Source organism: Biomphalaria glabrata, chromosome 1, assembly GCF_947242115.1.
Source record: "Biomphalaria glabrata chromosome 1, xgBioGlab47.1, whole genome shotgun sequence".
In the NCBI taxonomy this organism is placed as follows: domain Eukaryota; kingdom Metazoa; phylum Mollusca; class Gastropoda; family Planorbidae; genus Biomphalaria; species Biomphalaria glabrata.
Window position 1 is genome coordinate 14,888,048 of NC_074711.1, and position 26,696 is coordinate 14,914,743.

At 39.6% G+C, this 26,696-nt stretch overlaps 2 protein-coding genes across 5 annotated transcripts in view; one reads left to right on the forward strand and one right to left on the reverse strand.

The window, feature by feature from the left end:
* The window catches only part of LOC106060444 (excitatory amino acid transporter 1-like), a 104,029-nt gene that overhangs the window by 28,082 nt on the left and 49,251 nt on the right, over positions 1–26,696 (reverse strand). The window lies entirely within an intron of this gene.
* Positions 19,662–22,173, forward strand: LOC106073061 (uncharacterized). 2 transcript variants are annotated; one of them, XM_056024091.1, is made up of 2 exons: positions 19,662–20,885; positions 20,940–22,173. In XM_056024091.1, the coding sequence occupies exons 1-2, from the start codon at positions 20,650–20,652 to the stop codon at positions 22,117–22,119; spliced, it is 1,416 nt and encodes a 471-aa protein (XP_055880066.1). In that variant the 5' UTR covers positions 19,662–20,649; the 3' UTR covers positions 22,120–22,173. The 2 variants fall into 2 exon arrangements, with proteins under 2 accessions (XP_055880066.1, XP_055880069.1); XM_056024094.1 differs by having other exon boundaries at positions 19,664–20,798; positions 20,853–22,173.

The following is a 26,696-nucleotide window of genomic DNA, read 5'->3' on the forward strand; positions in this document are numbered from 1 at the left end:
TTTTTTTTTCAATGGCGATAAGACTTGACAGCTATTTTAATTCTTGGACGATTCCGCTACTGTCTTGAGCTAGTCGTGTCCTTGACACCTTGTGTGTGCAACACAGAGCATCTATAGAGCATCATTTTGGGTCGTGTTCTTTTGATATCAAAGCCATTGGTACCGTACTGTTTAACGTTTGTGATTTAATAAAGTGGGAGAGCCAAAGATACGAAAAGTGAACTCTAAATGTAGAAGCTTTCAGAAAGAGAGGACAGATCTTTCCTTTTTTGTTGAATAAAATAGAAAGCCAACATGTTTGATTTGTAAAGAAAGTGTGGCTGTTTTTAAAGAACATAACATTAAAAGGCATTATGAAACCAGACACATAAACGCATATGGTGGCATTCTTGGTTTGAGCCGCGAAGACAAGATTGTCAAGTTACGACTAGAGATTGGGGGATGGACGAAAATATTTAACAAAAAGAGACAAGAAAATGAGTCAAAGATAAGGGCCAGCTACAGAGTTGCTCACATTTTAGGTAGAACAATGAAGCATTTTTTTCCGATGGCAAATGTGTAAAAAAAAAAAAAGTGTTTGCTAGCAGTGATGGAAGAAATTTGTCCCTAAAAAAAGAATGCAGTAGAAGCTAGCAGCCTTTTTCGCATGACAATTACAAGGCGAGTGGAAGATATGGGTGAAAATCTCCATTCACAATTAAAAGAGAGAAGCAGAATTCCAAAAGTTTTCTATTGCGCTGACGAGTCCACTGACATAATTGATACTGCGCATCTCTTAGTATTTATTCGCGGTACAACAGCTATTTTGATATAACAGAAGAGTTAGCAGCTATGAGGAGTATGCATGGGACTACAACTGGAGAAAACCTGTTCAAAGAAGTGTCAACTATCATAGAGGACCTTGCTCTTCCTTGGAATAAATTAGTTGGAGTGACTACGGATGACGCTAGAAATATGGTTGGATGTCACAGCGGACTGACAGTAAGAGTTATTTAAAAAGTGGTTGAGTCAAATGGAACTGAACCGCATCATTCACCAACAAAATCTCTGTGGAAAGGTTTTGAATCTGGACTATGTGATGATCATTGTGCTCAACACTGTAAATTTCATCAAATTACAAGAACGTTGAATGACAGAAATAGAGTCCGAATATGAAGACGTTCTATTTCCAGTGAGGGGGGGGGGGCTGTTTAAGTCGAGGAAAGGTGTGAAAACTTTTTTTAAAATTTGAGACACGAAATTGAAATATTTTTGAGGGAAAAATCATGGTTGTGGGATTTGACTTTTTTTTTAACGTGATATCACATCTAAATGAACTCAACACCAAAGTACAAGGGAAAGACACATTGATTTCGCATGTGTATACAGACATAAGCGCTTTCCAAACAAAATTCAACATTCAACAGGCGGAAAGGGTGCATATTGTTCACTTGACCAAAAGAAGGAATGATCTAACTTCTGAGGCTCTTGATGGATAATTGCAATGAAAGATTTGTGGGTTTTCATAATTTAAAAAATTAAATCCGTCTTTTTGAAAATCCGTTTGCTGCCGATGTGTCAAGTGCCCCGACAGACCTGCAACTGTAACTGATTGACTTACAATGCCAGACATCCCTGCTTGACAAATTTCAAGTGATGCAGACTATGGACTTCTACTCCATGTTACCTGCAGAAACTTTTGCAAATCTTCGAAAACAAGCGTTAAGGGTGATCACAATGTTTTCAAGCACTTATTTGTGTTGACAAACTTTTTCTTGGTGTTTCATCTATGCAGGCAGATATTCAGAAGATGGTTTTGGAGAAACTTCAAGCATCACATTAATTTATGTAAGTAGGTCAACAAATAAAACTATTAAAAATAGCTTATTGTATTTTTTTTCTTTTTGGTAATATGGCCCGCGACACGAATGCCGAAAATTAAAATGGCCCGCAGACCAAATAAGGTTGGGCATCACTGATGTAAACAAAACCTTTTAAACAAAACTTTATGTTTTGTATAATGTCTGAAAAAAAATGTATCTTCTGTTATACGAGAAACTGCGCTCACAAACAATGGACATTGGTTTTCCTAATGGACTCGAAGTGTATAAAAAATAACTTTCCCACATTTTATTCAACTTCCAAATCACTTTCTGTTTTTCTTTTGTTCATCTCTGTGCACTGTTGGGGGGGAAGAATGGGAAGAACCTAACGTAGACTTGTTTGACATTACAATCGACAAGGTTGTAAAGTTGTCAGGTTCTAGGGAGGACTCGCCATCTTCATTGAAAGCTAGGAAATATTGGGTCATTTCCAAGTAGAAGCACTCTGTATCTTATTTCATTGTTTAATTTGTTTTCTGTTCTCAGCTCATTTTGATATTAACTGGGAAGACTATTTTTTATATATAGCGTCCATGTAGTTCTTTTTTCATTACATCACAGTATGCAGTGTGACATTTCTTATTTCATAGAGATGACAAACGCATTTAAAAACGTTTCTACTAAATATAAGCTTTTTCAATTATAGTATAAAAAGGCAGAGCAATTGCAATTTTTTTTAAAAGAGTTTTTGTGTTGGTAAATATACTTACAATGTAGGTCATTCAATATAGACCTAACTAATGTAACTGACAATCCAAAGAGATATCTGGGTATTTTTGGGGCTCATTAACATCATAGTAGTTAATGAACAAAATTCCCATAGATCCATTGTTTTCAGATCGGTTACCCTATTTTCTACGATCAGACACGCTTGTATTATCTAAGGGGTGTAGTGCGCCATTTGTAATCGTGCAATGCGCCCTGGTCTAGCTTATACAAAATAATCTTCATTAAAGTTTTCGAAATACTCAAAAAAGTAGGTAATTCTTTCCACAAATTATCATAAGAATGTATTGTAATAGATCATTGACTGGGAAAAAACTTTATTTCAGAAATCGTTCAGAAATCCCAAGGTGGGCCCCCTCCAACCACCAAAACAAATATTTAGTGTGTGGCATTAGGTTTGGTTCATTTAAGTAATAGTGTCTCAAAAGTCAATGCCTGTACATTTGCGTAATAGAATTAAACGACGCAAAGGTGTTTTAAATCAACAAACTTGTGTTTTTATCAGTTCTTCTAAGTAGCTAAAGGTGTTTCAAATTAACAAACTTGTGTTTTATGAGTTCTTTTCACATTATTTACATTCATTCTTCTAGGTGTAAAACTAGTAAACATTGATACAAGCTATTATCTAGTTCCATGTTCATCGTTTAAAATAAATTAATCGAACATTTATTCACTAAAATTCATTTTTTCCGGCCTTCTAAGTAGCTAAGTCTAAAACTAGTGCATCTATTTCCAAAACTCTTGGCTATTTTTCGCTCAAAGGAAAAAAACGTCACAAAGCCAACCTGCTTTCTTTCATAGAAAGTACCAGGTGACCGAACCTCGCTCGGTCGAATAATATCTTAAGGAAGTATATACCAAAAGTCATCTTGGAAATATTTGGCAATGACGACAATGAACGGTCGGGTAAAGACAACCAATCTAAAGAGTTGCTGTTGTGTTCTGTTAGTTCTCAATGTCATTGTTTTGGTATGGGACAGAAGACTTTCAAAATTGTACAAATTACGATAAATCGCCAGCAAAATAAAATATTACCCTGTATAATAGGACTAAAGTTAACTATTCTAAGCTATCTGAACTGGTAATACTGGTAATAGTTAGTTATTTGCTTTGAAAAGAAAACTTGACCTATCAGATGTATAGATGACATCTATTTGTTTACATGTCACAATAAATTTTAGAAATGGGTCAAAGTAAATATTTATCGACTGTATTGGGAGGTTCATACATAAAGGGGAAGGGATTCGAGTCATCAATTAGTACATTCTAAAACCATCAAACATACGAATACTCATAACTTTGTGTTTAAACGGATAGTTTTTTTTACTTGTAATTTATATTTCATTATTAAGCGACTTAAAAGAAACATATTTCTATGCAACATTTATCTTGACATAAGGTATACGGCGTGTGATATGTGGCTGGGTGACAAGAGTCGCTTGGCTAGTTATCAAATGGGATCGAGTTTTAATCCCTACTCGAGCAGTGTTATGTTTACAGGCACCCGCTACCCAACGTCCTACTAAAAAGATTTGACCATAGCGCTCTGTGAAGGCTATAAGAATGACAGTTGCACTGTAAAAAGAGTACTCACTATTAAAGTATTACAAGCACTACAATGCATTTCATAAATATTCATCTTTTTTATCTTGTAATTTATAATGCACAGACTCTTACAAACACTTAGTAGATTCTTCTGGCAAGGCAAAGCCGAAAGTGAAGTAAGGGAACACGGCGATGGTTTTGCAGTTAAGAACACACTTCTGAACTAAGTAGAGCTGAAGTGCAACTGTTCAGAAAGACTCCTATCACTACGCCTTAACACATCTATTGGACACGTAACTTTGATAAGTGCCTACGCTCCTACTTTGAGTTCCACACCAGAGACCAAAGACATGTTCTATGACAACCTTTCGTCTGCTCTCAGCGAGAGCCCAAATACGGAACAGGTTATCATCCTCGGCGACCTCAATGCACGCGTTGGATCTGACACCTCTGCATGGGACAGCTGTATTGGGCGTTTTGGTGTCGGAAAAGTAAATGAAAATGGCTCCTCGAGGTTTATCACTACACTTCCTCTGTGTCACTAATACCTATTTCAAGACTAAACCACAGCACAGAGTATCTTGGCGGCATCTTCGCTCCAAACACTGGCACCAACTAGATCTAATCATGGTAAGACAAAAGTGCTTAAAATCTGTCAAGCTTACCAGGTCCTATCACAGTGCAGACTGTGACATAGATCATTCCTAGGTATGTTGTAAGATCAATCTTCTCCCTAAAAAATCCACTATACTAAGCAGATTGGAAGACTCCAATCGGATGTAAACAAGATGTTTTGAACGCGACTACAAAAGTGCTTCTGGAAATACAGCAACAGAAAAATGGAAACACCTCAAGTCCACCATACAAAAGACTTCCCTGGACATCTTTGGAAGAAAACTTACAAAGCCAAACGATTGGTTCGACTCTAAATCAACTATACTAGCACCTGTTATCAGAACAAAGAGAGATGCACTGGCTACATACAAGGCCAAACGATTGGTTCGACTCTAAATCAACTATACTAGCACCTGTTATCAGAACAAAGAGAGATGCACTGGCTACATACAAGGCCAAACGATTGGTTCGACTCTAAATCAACTATACTAGCACCTGTTATCAGAACAAAGAGAGATGCACTGGCTACATACAAGGCCAAACGATTGGTTCGACTCTAAATCAACTATACTAGCACCTGTTATCAGAACAAAGAGAGATGCACTGGCTACATACAAGGCCAAACGATTGGTTCGACTCTAAATCAACTAGCACCTGTCATCAGAGCAAAGAGAGATGCACTCGCTACATACAAGGCGAAACCTACCTAATACAATCTGTTAACTCTGAAAGACGCTAGAGCCACTGTGTAGAGGACAGCACGGATCTGTGCCAATGAATACTGGATAGAGCTCAGTGAGAGGATTCAGCTCGCTGCTCAAGCAGGCAACATAAGAAGGATGTTTGATGGAATCAAAAAGGCGCTCGGACCTGCCCAAAACAAGTCAGCACCTCTCAAATCAACCACTGGGGAAACTATCACAGACAAGAGCGAACAAATGCACATTACTCCGAACTCTACGCCACACCAAAATGGAGGTCTACAAGGCATGCGTTCTTAGCAGGCTACTGTACGTCAGCGAGTCGTGGACAACCTACACAAAACAAGAGAGAAAACTAAACTCATTTCACTTGCGTTGCCTTCGAAGGATCTTCAAAATAACATGGAAAGAAAGAGTGCGTATACTGAGATCATCGCGAGAACGGGCCTTCCCAGCATCTTTACGGTCCTCAGGCAACGCCGCTTGCGCTGGCTCGGACATATTCGCCGGATGGAGGACAATCGCATCCCGAAAATCATTCTGTACGGCAACTTGCGTCTAGCTCAAGAAAAACAGGTGGCCCCCACCTCCGTTACGTGGATGTAATAAAAAGGGATATAAAATCAGTGAACATTGATACTGACCATTGGGAAGACATAGCCTTAGACCGCACTAGTTGGAGAGAGACGGTGACCAAGAAAGCTATAGACAGTCAGAAAACATGAGCCTCGATTCTTGAAGAAAAGCCCTTCTACCTGTGACAGGTGGGGAAATGTGACGTGTGTTTGGCTCGTTTTATGTCTAGGGGATGATTATTTTTAAAGCTATCACACCCCACTTATCAGCATATGAATCGGGAGCAGACACGCAACGAGACAAGGCAATGAAAGATAGATACAAAAGTTAAAATAAAGGATATTTATTTACATAAATATACATATAATAATAAAAAGGGGGAGGGTTTGCATCTATCTCTAGTATATTCTATGTTTAATCATCACTCTTGCACCTAATAAGAGAGTATGTCACTTTGTCCTCTGACTTAGCTGGTTGTCCTGTTGATGTCGCAGCTGGCTGTGTCCTGGCTTGAGGTTCTGCAGCTGGAGGTGGCGCTCTAGCGGATAGAGGGACGCCGGTGATATAGTTCTTGTGGAGTCTCAATCCCCAAAATCTAATATCTGTAGTGGGCACAGTAGGGCGGGTGGCCGGCTACCGTGGGCACAAGGTTACTGCGGGCAGAGCTGATCTGCCGTGGGCAGCGTAGTTGACAGGATATGTCCAGTGAGTTGCAGAGGGTTGGCGTAGCTATGACGTCTCACACAGATCTGAATCCATAGGGACGTCGCACCTAATAGCTTGACAGGTGGGCTGTCGAATAGGCTGGGCAATGCCGATAGCGCCAAGCAGTAGAGTTGAGTAGATCTCAGTAGGCAAGTGCAGTGCTGAATAGCACTAAGCACAACTGCAGGTAAATAGATCGTTGATCCAATAACTAGGCAATAGATGATTCTCAATAGCAAATACAGTGCTGAATAGCACTAAGCACCTAAATAGGCCAGTAGGCAAAAAGGCAGGTCAGTGAGCTAGTGCAGTGCTGAATAGCACTAAGCACCTAGATAGGCCAGTAGGCAAATAGGCAGACACCTGAGGGAGGGCCAGTGAGAAATACACAATGCACTAATTAAATATAAATGAACTAATAAAATTCACATGATAATATCCAATGGAAATAGCACAAAAGTAATTGAGATGGAACTTGTGATTAAGTTCGGCTTACCACCAGGTATTCCTCTAGGAGGGAGAATAAGTGATATAGTCCAGACTCAATAGCTCAACAACAATGAGAAATAAGAGGGTCTGATTTGATTTGGATCCACTTTATATATGCCTGGAAAATGTGGGCGGGCACAGGAAATGTCCTAGGCTAAGAATTATCATACACGTGGGTGAATTAGACTTAAGATGGGAGCGTCGAGAGGCCCTTTGACTTGAGTAATCTCCTAGATCAAAGAGAGACGTAGGAGAAAGGGGGGGGTTAGCTTGCATTCAAACCAAGGTGGTGTAAACCGCGACCGTCCTTCAGACATCCGGCGGGTAAGACAAAAGAGATTGTGTGTTTACCTTTCCCCGATCAAGGGCAGATAAATGAAAGGACGCGCCTTAGCTATCTCCAATGTGGTCAACTAAGTCTAGCCTGGAGAGGAAAGGGTGGTGCGGGTGAAGAAATTGGGGTTAGGACGGGGAAATAATTGAAATAAAATAAATAAATAATGGAAAATAATAATTAATGCTGTGATAATTTAGAGTGACTCTGACAGCGAGTTTTTGACTTGTCACATACGCCGCCGCCAAGATGGATCTATCGCAGAAAGATCCATAAAGTGCGAGCAGACTGATGTCACTCTAACTTTAAGATCAGTTGTTATCACAGCATTAGAAAAAAAAATCTGGGAAAATAAAGAGAAAGCCATGCCAGGAGGAGAGTCTGTCCAAGTCTTTCCGTGGTCTACTTCCCGTCCCTGTGTATGTAGTCACCTGAGTGAAACATATGGGGTTGCTTGGGAGAGTAGATTGGGCGATTGGGTGAGTAATCATTCCTTCCTGGGGCGGATTGGGGAGTGTGATTGGGGCTTAGTCGGGGTGCCCAAGGCACGTGTGCTCGTTGGGGCTTACCTCCGAAGCCGCTGTAGGGCGCTTCTTCACGAGAGTAAGTGGTCAGCTTACCTCGGTATCGTCTGACACGATCAATGTCAGGGAAGAGTGGCCTGATAAAGAATGTAGAGTTCTGCCGAAGAACATCCCCACGAGTGCGATAGTCTGGCTTACATCGTGGCTTCCTGACACGGTCAATGCCAGGGGAAGGTTGATATTGAATGGTGGCTGAGGAGCCAGGGTAAGAAGAGTCTTCACGAGCGCGATGGTTCGGCTTACCTCGTGACTTCCTGACACTATCAATGCCAGGGGGAGGTTGAGTTAGAATGGTGGCTGAGGAGCCATGAAGAGGAGTGTTTTCACGAGCGCGAGGGTTCGGCTTACCTCGTGACTTCCTGACACTATCAATGCCAGGGGGAGGTTGATTAATTTTGGCTGAGTAGCCTGGGTCAAGTGGACCCTCACGAGTGCGGGTGTACGACTTAACCTGTGACTTCCTAGCAGTGTCAATGCCAGGGCAGTGTGGTTTGAGCTTCGCTGATGAGTCGGGACTAGGCGTGTTAGTGTGGCGACCAGGGCTTCCAACCTGCTGGTTGCGGCCACCTCTCTGCTTCGTCGATCTACCGACGGGCAGAGAGAAGTACGGTTTGTTGACTACTCCAAGAGGGACATATTTGGAGCCTAGAATGAAGTCATATACTGGCGTATCCATGACGGCTGCGTCAATGGTGCCGTGAACGTACTTGCATTCTACGTGGACCCTAGCAATAGGAAGAATCTTTGGAGGAATCTAACGGTCAAGGGACTGAATCGTCACAGTTCTATCTGTGAGATCAGCCGGATCAACCAGTGCTTTGCAGATTACTGAGCTTACCGCACAGCCTGTGTCAAATAGGGATCGGACGTACCGCCCGTTAACCAGAATGGTCTCTATCCCGGGGGAAGATGAGACAGGGTGAGGAAGTGCCGGTAGGACTTCCGTTTTCGTAGGGCCAAGGGCAGTGTGTTCAGGGGCCACAGTCAGTGTTGATATGACGTATGGGTCGCCCTCTGCTCTATCAGTGCGTGTTTGCTGATTAGTCACAGAGGGTTTGGGGACCGCGGTCATTACTGAAATGCGCTGTGAGGTCTGCTGCTTTTGGCGGTTGGGTTTGTGGCTACGCATGCTGTCGTTGCAGTCACGGTAGGCACAGTTAGTTTTGTTGCCACGCGTGCTGTTGTTGCAGTCACGGTGGGCTTGGTTGTTCTGGTTATGACGAGGCTTACGTGCTGGGTAGTCTTTGTGCAATGCTGGTTGTTGGATTGGTGCCTTTCTAGGTTGGGGTTTGCTTGAGGGCATGGGCTGGATTGGGGCATCGCAGTTTGCAGGACCATTGGACTGAGCAGGAGGGTTGGGCTGTGTAGACAATGTGGAATTGTCGAGAGGAGGGATATCAGGTATGAAAGTCTCATTCTTAGCAGCAACTTCTGTTTCCGTTTGGGCAGTGTACTCAATTTGGACATGAGTTGTGGTTTCGCTCTCCTCTGTTTCCTGGTCTAGTCTTGTGGGTGTGGTGCTCAGCTCCAAACTCTGCGGTCTATAGCGCTGTCTGATTTCCTGTCTAATCGCATTCAATGCCAACTCATGCTCCCTTGCTAATCTCCTTTCTTCCTCTTCCTCTTCTTCCCTTTCCTTTTCCTCCTCCTTTCTTTTTTCTTCCTTTTGAAATGCCTCAAAACGTTCAATCACATATTTTTTTCGTTCTGCCTCATCATTATATAGGGTGGCCGCTATTTCTTTGAATTCAGCTATTTTCTGCATTAAGTCAGAGTGCTCTTTGGAGAATGTGCCACTGGCCATAGTGGTGAGGGGTGGGTAATGAGAGGTACTAGGATGGTGGAGGGGCCGATAGAATGGATAATAGGATTGAGCTAGAATTAAAGAAAGTGGGTTAGTGAAAGTGAGTCGCTGGTTATAGGAAAGAGTGCAAAAGGAATGTGGTGTCTGCCTACGTTAATCACAAAATTCCTGCAAGAAAATATTACACATGAAATGCAATAATAATAAGTAAATAAAATATGACAGAAGTGACACTCTTGATAATGCGAAGTGATGATACTTATAAATATTCTAAGAAAAATATTGATATGGAATTTAGTTATTGCTGCCTGTTCGTGCCTGCTGTACTAATGGGTTAAATCCCGGACGAGCCCCCAAAATGTGACAGGTGGGGAAATGTGACGTGTGTTTGGCTCGTTTTATGTCTAGGGGATGATTATTTTTAAAGCTATCACACCCCACTTATCAGCATATGAATCGGGAGCAGACACGCAACGAGACAAGGCAATGAAAGATAGATACAAAAGTTAAAATAAAGGATATTTATTTACATAAATATACATATAATAATAAAAAGGGGGAGGGTTTGCATCTATCTCTAGTATATTCTATGTTTAATCATCACTCTTGCACCTAATAAGAGAGTATGTCACTTTGTCCTCTGACTTAGCTGGTTGTCCTGTTGATGTCGCAGCTGGCTGTGTCCTGGCTTGAGGTTCTGCAGCTGGAGGTGGCGCTCTAGCGGATAGAGGGACGCCGGTGATATAGTTCTTGTGGAGTCTCAATCCCCAAAATCTAATATCTGTAGTGGGCACAGTAGGGCGGGTGGCCGGCTACCGTGGGCACAAGGTTACTGCGGGCAGAGCTGATCTGCCGTGGGCAGCGTAGTTGACAGGATATGTCCAGTGAGTTGCAGAGGGTTGGCGTAGCTATGACGTCTCACACAGATCTGAATCCATAGGGACGTCGCACCTAATAGCTTGACAGGTGGGCTGTCGAATAGGCGGGCAATGCCGATAGCGCCAAGCAGTAGAGTTGAGTAGATCTCAGTAGGCAAGTGCAGTGCTGAATAGCACTAAGCACAACTGCAGGTAAATAGATCGTTGATCCAATAACTAGGCAATAGATGATTCTCAATAGCAAATACAGTGCTGAATAGCACTAAGCACCTAAATAGGCCAGTAGGCAAATAGGCAGGTCAGTGAGCTAGTGCAGTGCTGAATAGCACTAAGCACCTAGATAGGCCAGTAGGCAAATAGGCAGACACCTGAGGGAGGGCCAGTGAGAAATACACAATGCACTAATTAAATATAAATGAACTAATAAAATTCACATGATAATATCCAATGGAAATAGCACAAAAGTAATTGAGATGGAACTTGTGATTAAGTTCGGCTTACCACCAGGTATTCCTCTAGGAGGGAGAATAAGTGATATAGTCCAGACTCAATAGCTCAACAACAATGAGAAATAAGAGGGTCTGATTTGATTTGGATCCACTTTATATATGCCTGGAAAATGTGGGCGGGCACAGGAAATGTCCTAGGCTAAGAATTATCATACACGTGGGTGAATTAGACTTAAGATGGGAGCGTCGAGAGGCCCTTTGACTTGAGTAATCTCCTAGATCAAAGAGAGACGTAGGAGAAAGGGGGGGGGGTTAGCTTGCATTCAAACCAAGGTGGTGTAAACCGCGACCGTCCTTCAGACATCCGGCGGGTAAGACAAAAGAGATTGTGTGTTTACCTTTCCCCGATCAAGGGCAGATAAATGAAAGGACGCGCCTTAGCTATCTCCAATGTGGTCAACTAAGTCTAGCCTGGAGAGGAAAGGGTGGTGCGGGTGAAGAAATTGGGGTTAGGACGGGGAAATAATTGAAATAAAATAAATAAATAATGGAAAATAATAATTAATGCTGTGATAATTTAGAGTGACTCTGACAGCGAGTTTTTGACTTGTCACACTACCACCAAAGCGAACGCCACCTTGACATGCAATATATAGGGCTCCACAGCCATATGGAAAAGTGTACGAGATGAACCATAGTCGTTTCACGACTGAAGGAGACCAATGAATTGCAGAAAGTCGTGTAGGTAGCTTTTACTTTGTTGACAAAGCTAATAGAGCGTACAATAAGATGGTGCGCAAAGGTTTAATTAGGTATTTATATAGCACTTAAACACAATAACTAATCGGGTATACTAAAGGAACGACGAATTCGAGGTTTTTTTACAAAACCGTATAGAAAACAGGTTCTTTGCGCATGTTCTCGCGCATTCCGCAATGCCTACCAAATAAAATGATGGCATCAAATGGGCGCGATTTACTTGTGTTGCTTAGAAAAATTTTTTTTGGATTTTTATAAACAGATCGATAAAAACTTTATCCATTTTCAGACAAGCTGTTCTAGTAGACTTATTTTTGATCACCCTTCTTTTCTAATTCACTCTAAGTAGATGCTTCTATTTTGAAATTGCCGTTCGTTTAGTAAAGTTTATGTTTAGTATTTTCTACTACATCTGGGTAATTTTTAGGCACTACTTATAAATGTCGGCCTACTTATAGAGTATACAATTAAAAAAACGAAATCCATAGAGAATGTCATTCCTATCTCTCATTACTTTAATTCATATTGGCATAAGAACAGTCACCAGTAATTAATACAAAACGTAGGCCTACATTTAGGTCTCATGTAATCGAAGGTAATAAACGTAGTGATCGATAGAAAGGACCACTTTTATTAAACAGTAATTTTTTTTTAGATCTATAATTTATATTATAATTTATATTATAATTTATATACACTTCAACAGTATTAACAGATTTTTTAAAAATCTAGATTATGAAAAAAAAATGTTGGTATGAGAAGGCAGTTGGTCTCACTCAAAAGTGATAACTCGGTTTTGAGAAAAAGACATAGGAAGCTGCTAAACAAAGACTCCCACTTCAACTCCAGAACGCTAAGCATATTCCATTCTAAACTCTAGAGAGACTGGAGCAACGTCTGATTTAACACAAGCTCTGTAAAGAACAACTACTTTCATACTACAAGACCGACAGTCTTATACAACACGGAACAAACAGATGAACGCAAAAGAAGAACGAGGAAATGAACACGAATGAACAAGAACATGTGGTGAAAAAAAAATGAAATGTTTCTTTAAACATAAGGAAAAAAATGAATTAAATGTCAGATAAATGCCTCGTATTCTGACGTCTCCAACAAACGATAGACAGGTCTATCCTCACAGGCCACCGGTTTTTTATTTGTATTGATCTCATCAGGGCTCTAATTGTCTGACCAGCGGTCTCTACTTGATTGGCGAACCTGTTGTCCAGACCCTCACGGTTTATTCTATTAGAGCCGGCACTTGTGAGGACAGGGAGCCTCCTTAATGACGTCGCTGTACGTCGCCTAGCCCCAGAGATAATGAGGAAGTCAGACGTGTGTGTGTGTGTGTGTGTGAGTGAGTGCACGCGCGCAGAACAGGACAAACTTCTCGATCGCTGTTTAGCAACAGACAGCGTCAATCTTGGAGCACTTTTAAAAGTAGTTGCCTGCTCCTGTCCTGGTGAGTGAGCTACAATAACAAGGGGAGACCATGTCAAAACACATTTTGAAATAAAGCGATATGAATTACTGCCCCTGTGAGGAATGCCAGACGACAATTTAAAAAACGAGAACAGTCTGTAGGGCTGATTGAACGATGTCGTCAATTTCCCTTCGAGAACTTGGCGCCAATGCAGTGGGTCATGTAGAATTCACTTGTCTCAGTGACCAAAGCGTGGATGTCAAGTGGCCAATACAACTGATTGTCTAAAATTTGATCAGTAAACGCCTAAAATGCACTGCTGACGGTCGTTACATGACTTGAATTTGAAGAGTCCAGCGCTTTACCATCTAGCCACCACACTTCATAACACCACATAACATGCAAAAGTAGCAAATTTTAATGGTTAAAATCTACAAGGCTAGCCGTAGCACAGTGCTTGGCCTGGGATGTACATGATGCGAGGTTTCTAACCCTGTCTAAGTAATCTAATCTATAGTAAAATGAATGGCAGGACAGCCGCAATTACAAAATGGCCTTTCTCTAGGGCCAACCATAAAGTCGAATTATACCCAAAAATATTTGAATACTACTACTACAAAAAAAGAATTGTTACATTTTTTTAAAAGTTTATTTATTCTAAGATAGAAAACCAAGAAACAAACTTACTCTTTCAATTTATTTTGTTAACAAGGTAAATGATTAAAGTCAGAAACGCAAGATGACAGCTGATGATCTACTAAAGTCGTTTGTGAATTACATGGAATCAATGACTTGCACTAATCGTTACAAAGCGCCAGTGTCAAAATAAAATTGTGAGATCAAGTATGAGAATCGGGTGAAATTACTGACCCACTGAAGAATCGTGACCGGGTCTTTACTGGTAAAAACTTAATCTGGAGATTTAGACCCAATTAAAAACAAGATTACAAACTCAAATGCAGCCCCCGTAAAGTCAACACTAGGACTTTTGAAGTAATGGGCAGCTACAAGAACGGTTTCAATATTTCCATCACTTTAAACAAACGAGTCACTTTGTCAAAACAAAATAAATTTAAACTGGATCAATTATTTGTAGCTCTGAAAAGAGAAATGGCATAAATTACTTTATTGTACCAAATGACAAAACCGTAGGCATACATTTAAGAAAAGTAAACAAAATCAAAAGTTTTATTCTGTTACGTGGCCACGTTGTTGTTGTTTTTACTTAAATATGGTTGATATTCTTATTTTTTAAAATAAACATACACATAAAAGCCGACATATTTAATTTTATGGAGTTAAAACAGTCTGGTTCAAGAAAATACAAATAGCCCCTTGCGTCGGAAAATAAGGAATCTGCCATTTTTATCATAAAATTGGATTTTCAATATCTTTACTTCTTTACGAGATCTAAACGGGAAATACGGACGGACGGACAGACCACACAAAACTAATAGCGTCTATTCCTTTTTCGGGGGCCGCTAAAAATAGCCCCTTGTGTCTGAGCTTTGTAATCTGCTAAATATCATAAAATTGGATTTTCAATACCTTTTCCAGTACCTGAATCTTAATCTGACAGTCGGGCGGACGGATCGACAATTTACAAAAAAATAAATATGGCACTTCCCCATTTGATGGCGCTAAAAAGGCAATTTCACTTCTAAAATATTATTTATAAAAACACCAGAGGGACGAATTGATTTCAATGAAGGGAGTATCTGGGTGAATGTTACCGTGATCAATGTTTAAATGCATTTATTTAAAAAACAACGTTGTACGACTTCAATGCTAACTCGAGGGCTCCATCCTCCTCAAGCCAAGACACTAACCACTGTGCCAGCGAAGTGCTTATGACTATAGAATGTTTTATAGGATCTATTGTTAGTTTCAGACCTATAAGAGACGACATACACAAAAAAGGGAACTAATTCAATTTATACCACCACATCTGTCAAGTATAATTTCTTCCCTTTGTTCGATTCCAAACAATAATTAATTGACAATAGTATTAATTATTTTTTCTTAATTCATTCTTGTTTTGTGAGGTAGAATGAATAATACTGCAAAATTTCAGCTTCTTCCGAGATTGGGTGTGGGAGAAATAAGGTGTACAAACTTTTAGCCAGGCCGACAGACAGAGTTCATGTGGAGACAATGTGGACGCTGTAAAGCCTTCTCTTTCGTTTCTAGACCCGTCAATTCTTTACGGTATATTATCTGACTGCCTTAAGTGTTACATATCGCTCTAGCATTGTTTAAATTTAAATAGTCCATTTCAAAAGGTTACTTACGGACGAATGACTACAGTAGAGTATAGTATCTTTCACATAATGCACATATTATTTATAAATGAAATTCTAAAACTTTGTTTATTGTTTTCTGGTTAGCTCTAAAAATGAGTTTTTTAATAAAATTCTGATTAAGTGCCAAGTTCTAATTAGATACATATGTCTGTAGATGTACTTAATGTTTCTGATTAAGTAGTAACTTATATCTAATGAAATACTTATTTCTGATGAAGTACTTATTTGTAATGAAGTACTTATTTCTAATGAAGTAATTATTTCTGATGAAGTACTTATTTGTAATGAAGTACTTATTTCTGATGAAGTACTTATTTCTGATAAAGTACTTATTTTTTAAAAAGTTCTGTCAAAGTTCTCAGCTATGATTTAAGTCGCAGGTTTTGATCAAGACAGCTTGATGAAGGAATGTACATGTCCTACTATTGTTTATTGTCAGTCAAAACCTATTGAAATGAAATGTTAAAAGTGTAGCTAATCCCTATTCGAAGAATTCTACTCCATTTTCAAATACTATAAATGGATTCTACTCCCACTAGTAATGCTTTCCAAAAGGGAAACTACTCATTCTGTTTATCCGTAAAACACAAGAAAACAGGAAATTGTGACGTCGATTCAAAGAAGCGGGGTGGGAGCGGTAAGGGAGAGATCATGACCGCCTGCACCAAATAAAAGTAAGAACCTTAACCCTCTGCATCCCTAAAAAAGGTGTTCCCCCCCCCCTCCATCAAGAGAGATAACAGATGGGGGAGGGTGTCTCCTTAACTCACTCAAGTCGTTTGGGACCCAAAAAAAAAATCTTATAGGCTGTAGAGTTTCTTCCCTTACCCCGAGCCTGGAGTCAAAGAGAAGCATCAGGCCGGGTTTGCAGATGTAATGAAATGATTATATCTCAAATGTGCTACTTCATTGGAATAGAATGCTTTAAAAGCTGGCGGAGATCGATGTGAACCCTTTAAAAAAAAAGAGGGGGGGGAGGGTGGCCTCGGAATGAGATGGACACCCAAAACCAGGATTCAGACGAAAGAAAGCGTGGTGAGTGTTAGGAGAACATTCTGTCGACTCCCCCTCCCCCCCTTTTTTTTTTCTGCCTCTACATTTTATTTTACTCATTACGGACTCCAAACCGATTCCGCCTCTGTTTGCTAATCTTAGAGGCAGAATAAAGAATTTTTTTTTCTCCCTCATTCGTTTTTTTTTTATAAAGCAAGGTATCGATCCGCGCTATCTCAATTTATTAAGGTGTCATCGAGAGGGATTCGCTGATTCCAGAGTATCGCTGAAGAGGTTTTTAACTCGATTTCGATATTACAAGAGAACTGAGTTGTTGATTACGCAGTGCATCATGGGAGGAAAAACCTTTTATTTTGTTGCAACACGCTAGACATGGTGAATGTATTGTAAGCAGTGCAATATGGGAAGAAGTGTTGGGTTTTTTTTTTCTACACCTCAGAACCTGTGGATGTATTGTAAGCCTATTACCGTTGATGTTTCGTTTTCAAGAGAAGATCTGAGATCAATAAGTAGCTTTCTTCTTTCGCACCTTCTTTAACTCCCACGCTTATGTTTTTATGGGTATTTTTTAGATTTATTTTTAAACACTTGAAAAGATATTTTGTTGAAAAAAAAAGTGGAAATATCTACAAAATGAAAATACCGTGTACAATATTTTTGTTTTAGATGGCCGTTTGATTGCAGAGTGAAGGAAACGACTATGTTCTCTGTATATTTCTACTGATACTAAACGCTTGTAAATAAAATAATAAGATAAGATAAGAAATGTGAATGAAAATTAAGGGTCTTTCTTTGGGCCTTAAATGTGTGTCCCGCGACTTCATGACAATCCTTCAAAAGTCTATTTCAGAGGCCATCTGCTGCCACCTACATTCTTCTTTGCCAGAGATGGCATAAATGCGTCTTTATAGCGCTCACGAGAGGCACCATCAACCTTTAAGCTTGTCAAATAAAAGATCGCCTTTGGGGTGCGATCGCCCCTCATGCTGGATAAGTGTTTGACTAATGATAGCATATTAAAGTTCATTGTCATAGATCTAAAGAATAAGATTAAACATTTCTACTTAATGATGAAGGTCCAGATGTGACCTATTTATTTCACTCTTGGATATCGCTTTAATGTACAAATCTATAGGTACAGCAATGTTAATTGACATCTTAAAACTTCAAGGCAATGACTTACTTTTACTTTTGTTTGTTCTACAGGACACACTAGGAGACAGAATGACGCAGTGAATTTAGCTCCAACTGTTGCCATGGCAACACAATGCGCAAGTGTTGACTTTTTAAAGACAGAAAGTGAGATACCGCCTGACCTTTCTTGGACTAAACGTTTGAAAACTCTCTGACCAATCGAGCTGACCAGGCTCCAGGCACGTACTTTTTGTTGAAGAAAAAAGAAGTCGGTTCAAATGTTCTCTACGACGTGGTCTGGTCACTATCACATGTCGTTTTGACCTCCTTGTTCAGTCGTTGAACATCTGGTCGATGAAGTTCTGGTTCAACTAGCCAGCGCTTCTCTAACGTGACCTTCTCTCAAAGGGAGCGCGAACTCCTGACATTTTTGTCGCTACCAGTCCAGGTTGGAATAGTAACCATGTCAAATGACAACGTTTCAACCATTGAAATATTTCTTATAAGAAGCGTTGTTTCATCTACTAAAAAACGCCTACAAAACGTGTGAAGAAGGCATTGCAAAACACGATTCTTCTCGACTTTCCTATGTCAAATTGGTCGATTTTCATCCAACTCTAGTACTACACTCTAGTATGTCGCTAGGATGACTTCTGCCCACATCGGCCAGACCCTACATTATTAGTTTTTAATGTGCGCTCTTTTTTGCATTTTTGGCCACAAAAATTGTGATTTGTAGACGCCAGGAGAAAGAATTTCTGCAGCTAAGTATCCAACTTCCGCACCGAATCCCCGCTAGGAGAGCGTTTAGATTCCTTTTCGTCTAGAAAATATTATTTCAAAACAAAACAACAACAAAGAAACTCGACGGACTAGCTTCGTTCAAAATTCTTACGTAAATTCCAAACATAGAGAAAAAGCAAATAAAACCGGAACATTGTGTTATTATTATAGGCATTACGTTTCTATTGTTTTACTTACATTCTTAAAACATTCCACGACCCCTCTGTGGGACCACCCCCAGACCCTTAGTTTCTTCTGACAGTGGGGAGGGGGGGGGTAAGGCGCCACTAGTGAAAGTTTAGAAACACTAAACAAAGTTTAAAAAAAAACACCTTTTAGTGTAGCTCGAAACTTTTTTTCTTATATATATGTCGTGTAGTATAGACAAGTGTCTATTTCTTTCTCCTAACTCTGTTTTTTTTTTTATTTCCTCTACTGGTAGTACGTGTACGGGGCGAGAGTGTCTTGTATTTTTTTGTTTTGAATTGTTTTGCTACGTCACAAAGTCCGGTGACATCTATCGGTCATTCTTTGTCATGAGGCAGTTCACCCTCTAGTTTGGTTGTAGCGGACGGTGTGTTGGCTCGTAAAACGTTATTTGTCTGTACCTGTTTCTCGGACTTATTATTCAGTTGGATTTTTGGGACCCCTGTTTAGGGTGAGTTATTCGTTTGTGATATCTATTATTGTATGTTGTATGAGGTTGTCACTATTTCTATTTTTAGTGTAGAAGTTGAGAGTATTGTGTTTATTTCGTTTATAGGGTGCCAGTGTTGGAGTTGTGGGCGTCGCTTGCCGTCTCAGAAATACATATTGCAGTTTTTTTCATTGTCATTGTCAAACTTTACTATTACCAAGGTTGGCAGTGTTGTGACGCCAGTCGGTCAGAGTCTGGTGGACCATAAAGCCAGGGTGACAAGTTAATAGCCGTAGCAAAGGTGCTTAAATTAATTATTGTATAATATCTTTATATATACCTATTATATATATATATATATATATATATATCTAATATATATACTGTCTATTTGTCATCCTCATTGTACATACACATATATGTTTCATACAATTAAATTCATTTATTTTTGTTGTTATTTAAACTATTCACCTAGTTGTTTACTGTACGTACGACTGTGTGTGAGTGATGTTCTTGTCAGGTTGAACCCCGGGACCTTAACAGTATACAGCTAGTTAAAAACGCAAATAAATCCTAAACCTGACAAATGGGGGCTCAGAGTCCGGCTGTGACTACTAGGTCATAGATTGTCTTATCTAGTCTTGTTATCTTATAAAATAAAAAAAATATATATACTGCCTAATACCCCTTTATTGTATTTATATTTGATGTTATTGGGTACAATTTGCTGAAGAAAAAAAAAATGTTTGTGTACTTCTCATAATTGTTTGGACATCAAAAGTAGCAGAGGCTTGAAACATTGCTAAATTTATCATTAATTTGTTTGAATTCACCGCCATATTACCATATGTGTTGATTGTTGATATTGAGGATTGTACCAATGCTAAATTCATCATTTATGATTTTGAACTCATCATCATATGACTATAGGTGTTGATATTTCAAGATTGTGATTTATATTCATTTATTTAATTTTTTCTTTCATGAAATTTTGTGCTTCACTTATGACCGAGTGACGAGTGTCTTCTCGCTCCCGACAACAGACAAGTGTGTGGGGATTGACCGTTGATACATGTGTTAGAGGCCATCGTTCCTGTGTTGGTGTTTTGGAAGTCCCTGTAGCAGCTACCTTTCTACGCATCGGCCTGGAGTGAGGCGTTTTCTCTCCGACGTTGGATACTGCTCCGATAGGTTTTCTCTTTCTTTGCCATACGACACACTCATAGGTTGTAGTTTACATCTTATGTGTGTATATTATAGTATATCATAGTAATAATAATAATAGTATTAGTTGATTTAGCTTAACACAGTAAGGCACTTAGACCATGGAAACCAGGTTAACGGTAACGTCACAATTTATTAGTGATGGCCGTGCTATGGGGTACGAAGGGGAAAGGCTAGAGAAATATGTGAAGGAACGGAAAGCTGAATATGATAGAGATAAGGAAGTCGCGAAGGCAGAGGAAGAGGCTAGGTTTGAGCGGCAGGAGAAGTTGAAGAAAGAGGCGAAGGCAGAAGAAGAGGCTAGAAAGAAAGAGGCGAAGGCAGAAGAAGAGGCTAGGTTTGAGCGGCAGGAGAAGTTGAAGAAAGAGGCGAAGGCAGAAGAAGAGGCTAGGAAGAAAGAGGAAGAAGAGAGATTTGAACGTGATGAGAAGGCCAAACGCGAGGAGCACGAAAGATGGAAGGAAAGAGATGCCAAGGAGTCAATCAAGAGGAAAGAGGAGTTGGAACTGGCTAGGCTTAAAGAAAAGTCTGCGCCAGAGGCAGGCGGGGCGGCAGGACAGTCAGGGGATGTGCGATACAAGAATGTCTTAGACAGGCTTGACAAGAGTTTCCAGGGAATGAAAGATGACGACGACCTCCTAGCTTACCTAACACACTTTGAGGCCGTTGCAGGTAGGTGCAAAATAGAGAGAAAAGAGTGGTCCTTGCTGTTGTCATATAAACTGACCACCGCACTCAGAAACTTCATGCTAAGGGACAGTCTGTTCCTTAGCGAGAATTATGAAGAAGTCAAGACTGCACTTCTTCGCCATGCAGATATCAACGCGGAAACCTGCCGCAAAAGATTCCATCTCGTGAGACCAAGTCAAAACGACTTTAGGAGATATGTAACAGAATTGAGAACAGCATTAGACAATTGGTGCAAGATGGCCGAAGTCGGTAAAACAGTGGAGGAGTTAAAAGACTTGTTGATCAAAGATAGGATCTTAGAAAGTGTTTCGAGTGACGTATACAGGCAACTAGTTTTGAGCAAGCACAGAACAGTAGATAATATGCTAGAAGTTATAGAAGGATTTAAGGTAGCTGGTTCTGATGTGTCCATTTGTAAGGAAGAAAGTGTATATGTTGCAGCAGCATGCAGTGAGTCGGGGTCAGATGTGTCTATTTGTAAGGAAGAAAGTGCGCATGTTGCGGCAGCGTGTCGTGAGTCTGTGAGAAATAGAAGTCCAGGGATTGAGAGTAACTTAATTATTTGTTTTAAGTGCAAGAGGGGAGGCCACAAAGCGTCAGAATGCCCTCAACGTTCGCAACTTAACTCTAGTCCTGCTTCTGATGTTAGATATAGGAACGCACCCACAATCTCCACTAACACACAAAGGCCCAGTAGAAATGCATCACAAGGTCGCTACCAAAGGCAGTTTGATGGTAACGGTCGAAGAATCCGCGGCAATAGTGTTGGGAGACAAAGTTATGCTACATACGAGAATTCTTACAATAACAGGCACAGTAGAACGGGTGGTACTGGGGCATATCAAAACAGAGATCAAGGCCCAGGAGGTTCTTATAGATGACTGAGTGGTCCTCACAATATTCAAAATTGTGGAAATTGTACTTTAGGGAAAGGAGATGAGTATTTTTCCCCATGTAAGAGAAAAACTTTTTCATATGTGGATAAGACATTACGTGATAAGTCTGTGGGTAAGCTGAAGTTTGAAAAGGGGAGAGTAAATGGGATAAGTGTGTCTGTTTTGAAAGATTCTGGTTCGAGTGTTATAGGAATTAGAAGCTCATTAGTTGGTGAGAAAGACATGATTCCTGGTACTTATAAATTAAAACTTGTTGATGGGACAGTGAAGGATTATCCATTGGCATGTGTGAGTATTGAGTCGGATTACATTGTCGGTAAATATGTCGTAGCTTGCTTTAAAGATCCGGTTGCAGATTTAATTCTTGGGAATGTTGACAGTAATGTGAGTCGTGAGTTTAATTGCTCAGCAGTAACTAGGTCAATGACAAATAAGGAGATTGAGGGCGGCACTGTAAGTGATTGTGGAGTATTGGAAGAATGTCGAGATGTGCTAGGTACAAGCGAAGAATTTTTATGTGAACAGTTGAGTGATCCGTCTTTAAAAGATCTATGGGAGCGACATGTGGACAGTTGTGTAGATAATAAAAAGAATGGAAGTGTGGAATATAAAGTGTTTGATAGACTATTGTACAGAGTGTTTAGGGGAAAGTTTGGTGAGGAAGAAAGACTGTTAGTTGTACCTTCAGCTAAGAGAGAAATTGTGTTGAAAACCGCTCATGAGAGTATGTTGGCAGGACATTTGTCATTAAGAAAGACTAAAAGTAAAATCTACAAATATTTTTTCTGGCAAGGTTTAGATAGAGACATAAAAGAGTTTGTGAGGTCGTGTGATATTTGTCAGAAAGCTAGGATGCCACGTCGTTGTGACAGAGTGGAGCTTGGCCAAATGAATGTTATTACCACTCCGTTTTATAAAGTTGCAACAGATATTATTGGCCCATTGGAGTTAACTGACAATAAGAATAGGTATATTTTGACAGTAGTAGATGTTGCTACGAGATGGCCAGAAGCGATACCACTGAGAAATATAAACACAGAAACAGTTATCGAAGCACTAACTAGTATTTTTTGTAGAATTGGGCTACCGACTGAAATTTTAAGTGATCAAGGCCCACAGTTTACTTCGGAATTGTACAATCAGGTCTGTAATTTTTTCTCTGTCAAACCAGTGCATTCTACCATTTACCACCCGAGCTCTAATGGGATGGTTGAACGACTTAATTCTTCTTTAAAATCTTTTCTAAGGAAAGTGTGTCAGGATAGCCCTTGTGATTGGGACCGGAAAGTCAACGCAGCACTGTTCGCCTACCGAGAGGTTCCTAACGAAACAACGGGAATGTCACCATTTGAGCTTGTCTACGGAAGACAAATGAGGGGCCCTTTGGCTATCTTAAAGCAAGTGTTCGTAAATAACGAAGAGCAAAATGGGTACAAGAATGTATTCAGTTATTTACTGGATTTGAAGACAAGATTATCTGAGGTGACTGCTATTGCTAATTTCAACAGTAAGGCAAACAGAAATAAATACAAGAAACAATATGACAAATACTCATCGAGGCGTGATATAAATGTGGGTGACTGTGTTTTAGTCCTCAAACCACACAGAGACAGTAAGCTGTCCGTGTTTTGGCAGGGCCCGTATAAGGTTCTAAACAAGATTTCCCAATTTAATTATGTTATCCAGAAAGAAAATATGACAAAGATATATCATATAAACAGACTTATGAAATACCATTGTAGGGTAAAGAAGGGAGATAACCTAATTGTTGCAGATGAAAATAGAAATGAACTTTTGTCAGCTAATATGGTTTCAGTTGTAGGGGAGGAAGACGTTGCTGAGCAGGATGAATATAATGATGATATGCTACCTAACATTCCAACGCTAGAAATTACGCAGAAAGAGAAGATTCACGAGGATGTCTTCACACAGGTCAAAATTAACCCCAATTTGAACCATATGCAAAAGATGCAAGTAAATGAAATTTTAACAGAGTATAGAGACATTATATCCAATGTTCCTGGCAGGGCCACAGTCGAAAAGTTTAAAATTAAATTGATTGATAAGAAGCCTATAGCTCTGAAACCATATGCGGTGCCCATTCATATGAAAGAGAAAGTGAAGCGAGAAATCGACAACATGTTAGAATTGGGAATTATAGGGCCGACGGACTCCCCTTATGCAGCGCCAGTTGTTATAATTAAGAAGAAAGATGGCACACTCCGCCCTTGTATAGATTTTAGAAAATTAAATAATATTACTGAAATACCTGCTGAGGTAATTCCTGAACAAGAAGATTTGTTTAACATGTTGTATAAAGCCAAGTACTTTACATTGGTGGACCTAACAAAGGGTTACTGGCAAATTCCGATCAGTGAAACGAGCAAACCTTTTACAGCGTTTAGAGTTCTTGGGGAGCATTATATGTTCCACTACTTACCCTTTGGGTTGAGCGGTGCTCCAAGTCATTTTAATAAGGTTGTTAAGAGTATGCTAAGGGGAGTAGAAAATGTATTGTTCTACTTCGATGACATTTGTATTTTCAGTGAAGACTGGGAATCACACTCGAAAAGTGTCAGAAATGTTTTTTGCGCTCTAAGAGAGAACGGCTTTACACTAAAACCAGATAAACTTGAGGTGGGCTACACTAGTGTTAAATTTCTGGGTCATAATGTGGGACAGGGAGTTATCAAACCTGATCCTAGCAATGTAAAAAAGATCATGGAATTTAAAACACCCACTACAAAGAAAGAAATACGTAGTTTGATTGGTCTGATAAATTATTACAGCAAATTTATTCCGAGTTACGCGGATTTAGTATTCCCTTTACAGAGTTACTACGTCGGGGCAAGTCTATAAGAGTGGACTGGAACTATGAGTGTGCGGAGGCATTGAATAGAGTGCAGACTTGTTTGAGTAAGTATCCTATTCTTCGTTTACCTGACCCTTCTCTATCTTTTTTTCTTCAGACCGATGCTTCAGATAAAGGAATTTCTGGTATTCTCTGTCAGTGTATCAAAGGTGTGTTACATCCCATAAAGTACGTAAGCCGTAAGTTGTTGCCTCGGGAGCAGAAGTACTCTATTATTGAACGGGAAGGATTAGCCATAGTATATTCTGTTAAGAAACTGGACAGGTATTTAGCAGGTAAAACATTTCACCTGCTGACTGATCACAAGGCCTTATCGTATCTCAGGAGCACAAACTTTACAAATGCACGTATCACAAGATGGGCATTGATGCTACAAGACTACTCCTTTGACGTTGCCCACGTAAAGGGAGAGCACAATCTGCTGGCTGATCTTTGTTCAAGATTGATATAGACTTCCATCCGCCATTTATATTATGTCTCTATGTGTTATAACATTTGAACTTGTGTTTTATATTATGCAAATGATACTAATTTCAAGAATATAATGTGTATTTATCTACTATAAATATAAGTTGGTATATTATATTAATGTTGTATTTGTAAATATGATTTTGTAATATAACTTGGTTCTTGGCCCAAGTTAATATGGATCACCTTAAAAGTCAAGGTAACCAACTTTTCTTTGTTATTGGATTTTTATCTTGACGTGTATTGTGTCTCCTTGGTTCATTAATTGGTGACTCCCCATCATTTTTTTTCTTCCATTATTACATTTTGAAATGTCACATAGATGCACTTATGATCATTTTGTTCTTCCTTGTTCTTGCTACAAAGTTTTGTCTTCGAAAGGATTTTTGATGACTGGAATTTCTTTCAAAATTTCCAGTTCGTCGAGGAGGGGGGATGTCGTGTAGTATAGACAAGTGTCTATTTCTTTCTCCTAACTCTGTTTTTTTTTTTATTTCCTCTACTGGTAGTACGTGTACGGGGCGAGAGTGTCTTGTATTTTTTTGTTTTGAATTGTTTTGCTACGTCACAAAGTCCGGTGACATCTATCGGTCATTCTTTGTCATGAGGCAGTTCACCCTCTAGTTTGGTTGTAGCGGACGGTGTGTTGGCTCGTAAAACGTTATTTGTCTGTACCTGTTTCTCGGACTTATTATTCAGTTGGATTTTTGGGACCCCTGTTTAGGGTGAGTTATTCGTTTGTGATATCTATTATTGTATGTTGTATGAGGTTGTCACTATTTCTATTTTTAGTGTAGAAGTTGAGAGTATTGTGTTTATTTCGTTTATAGGGTGCCAGTGTTGGAGTTGTGGGCGTCGCTTGCCGTCTCAGAAATACATATTGCAGTTTTTTTCATTGTCATTGTCAAACTTTACTATTACCAAGGTTGGCAGTGTTGTGACGCCAGTCGGTCAGAGTCTGGTGGACCATAAAGCCAGGGTGACAAGTTAATAGCCGTAGCAAAGGTGCTTAAATTAATTATTGTATAATATCTTTATATATACCTATTATATATATATATATATATATATATATATCTAATATATATACTGTCTATTTGTCATCCTCATTGTACATACACATATATGTTTCATACAATTAAATTCATTTATTTTTGTTGTTATTTAAACTATTCACCTAGTTGTTTACTGTACGTACGACTGTGTGTGAGTGATGTTCTTG

Bases quoted from the DNA above. Each gene is read 5' to 3' on its own strand.
- LOC106073061 (XM_056024091.1), top strand. From the start codon at position 20,650: ATGGAAACCAGGTTAACGGTAACGTCACAATTTATTAGTGATGGCCGT. The intron at 20,886-20,939 runs GTTTGAGCGGCA...AGAAGAGGCTAG, and splicing joins AAGGCAGAAGAAGAGGCTAG to GAAGAAAGAGGAAGAAGAGA.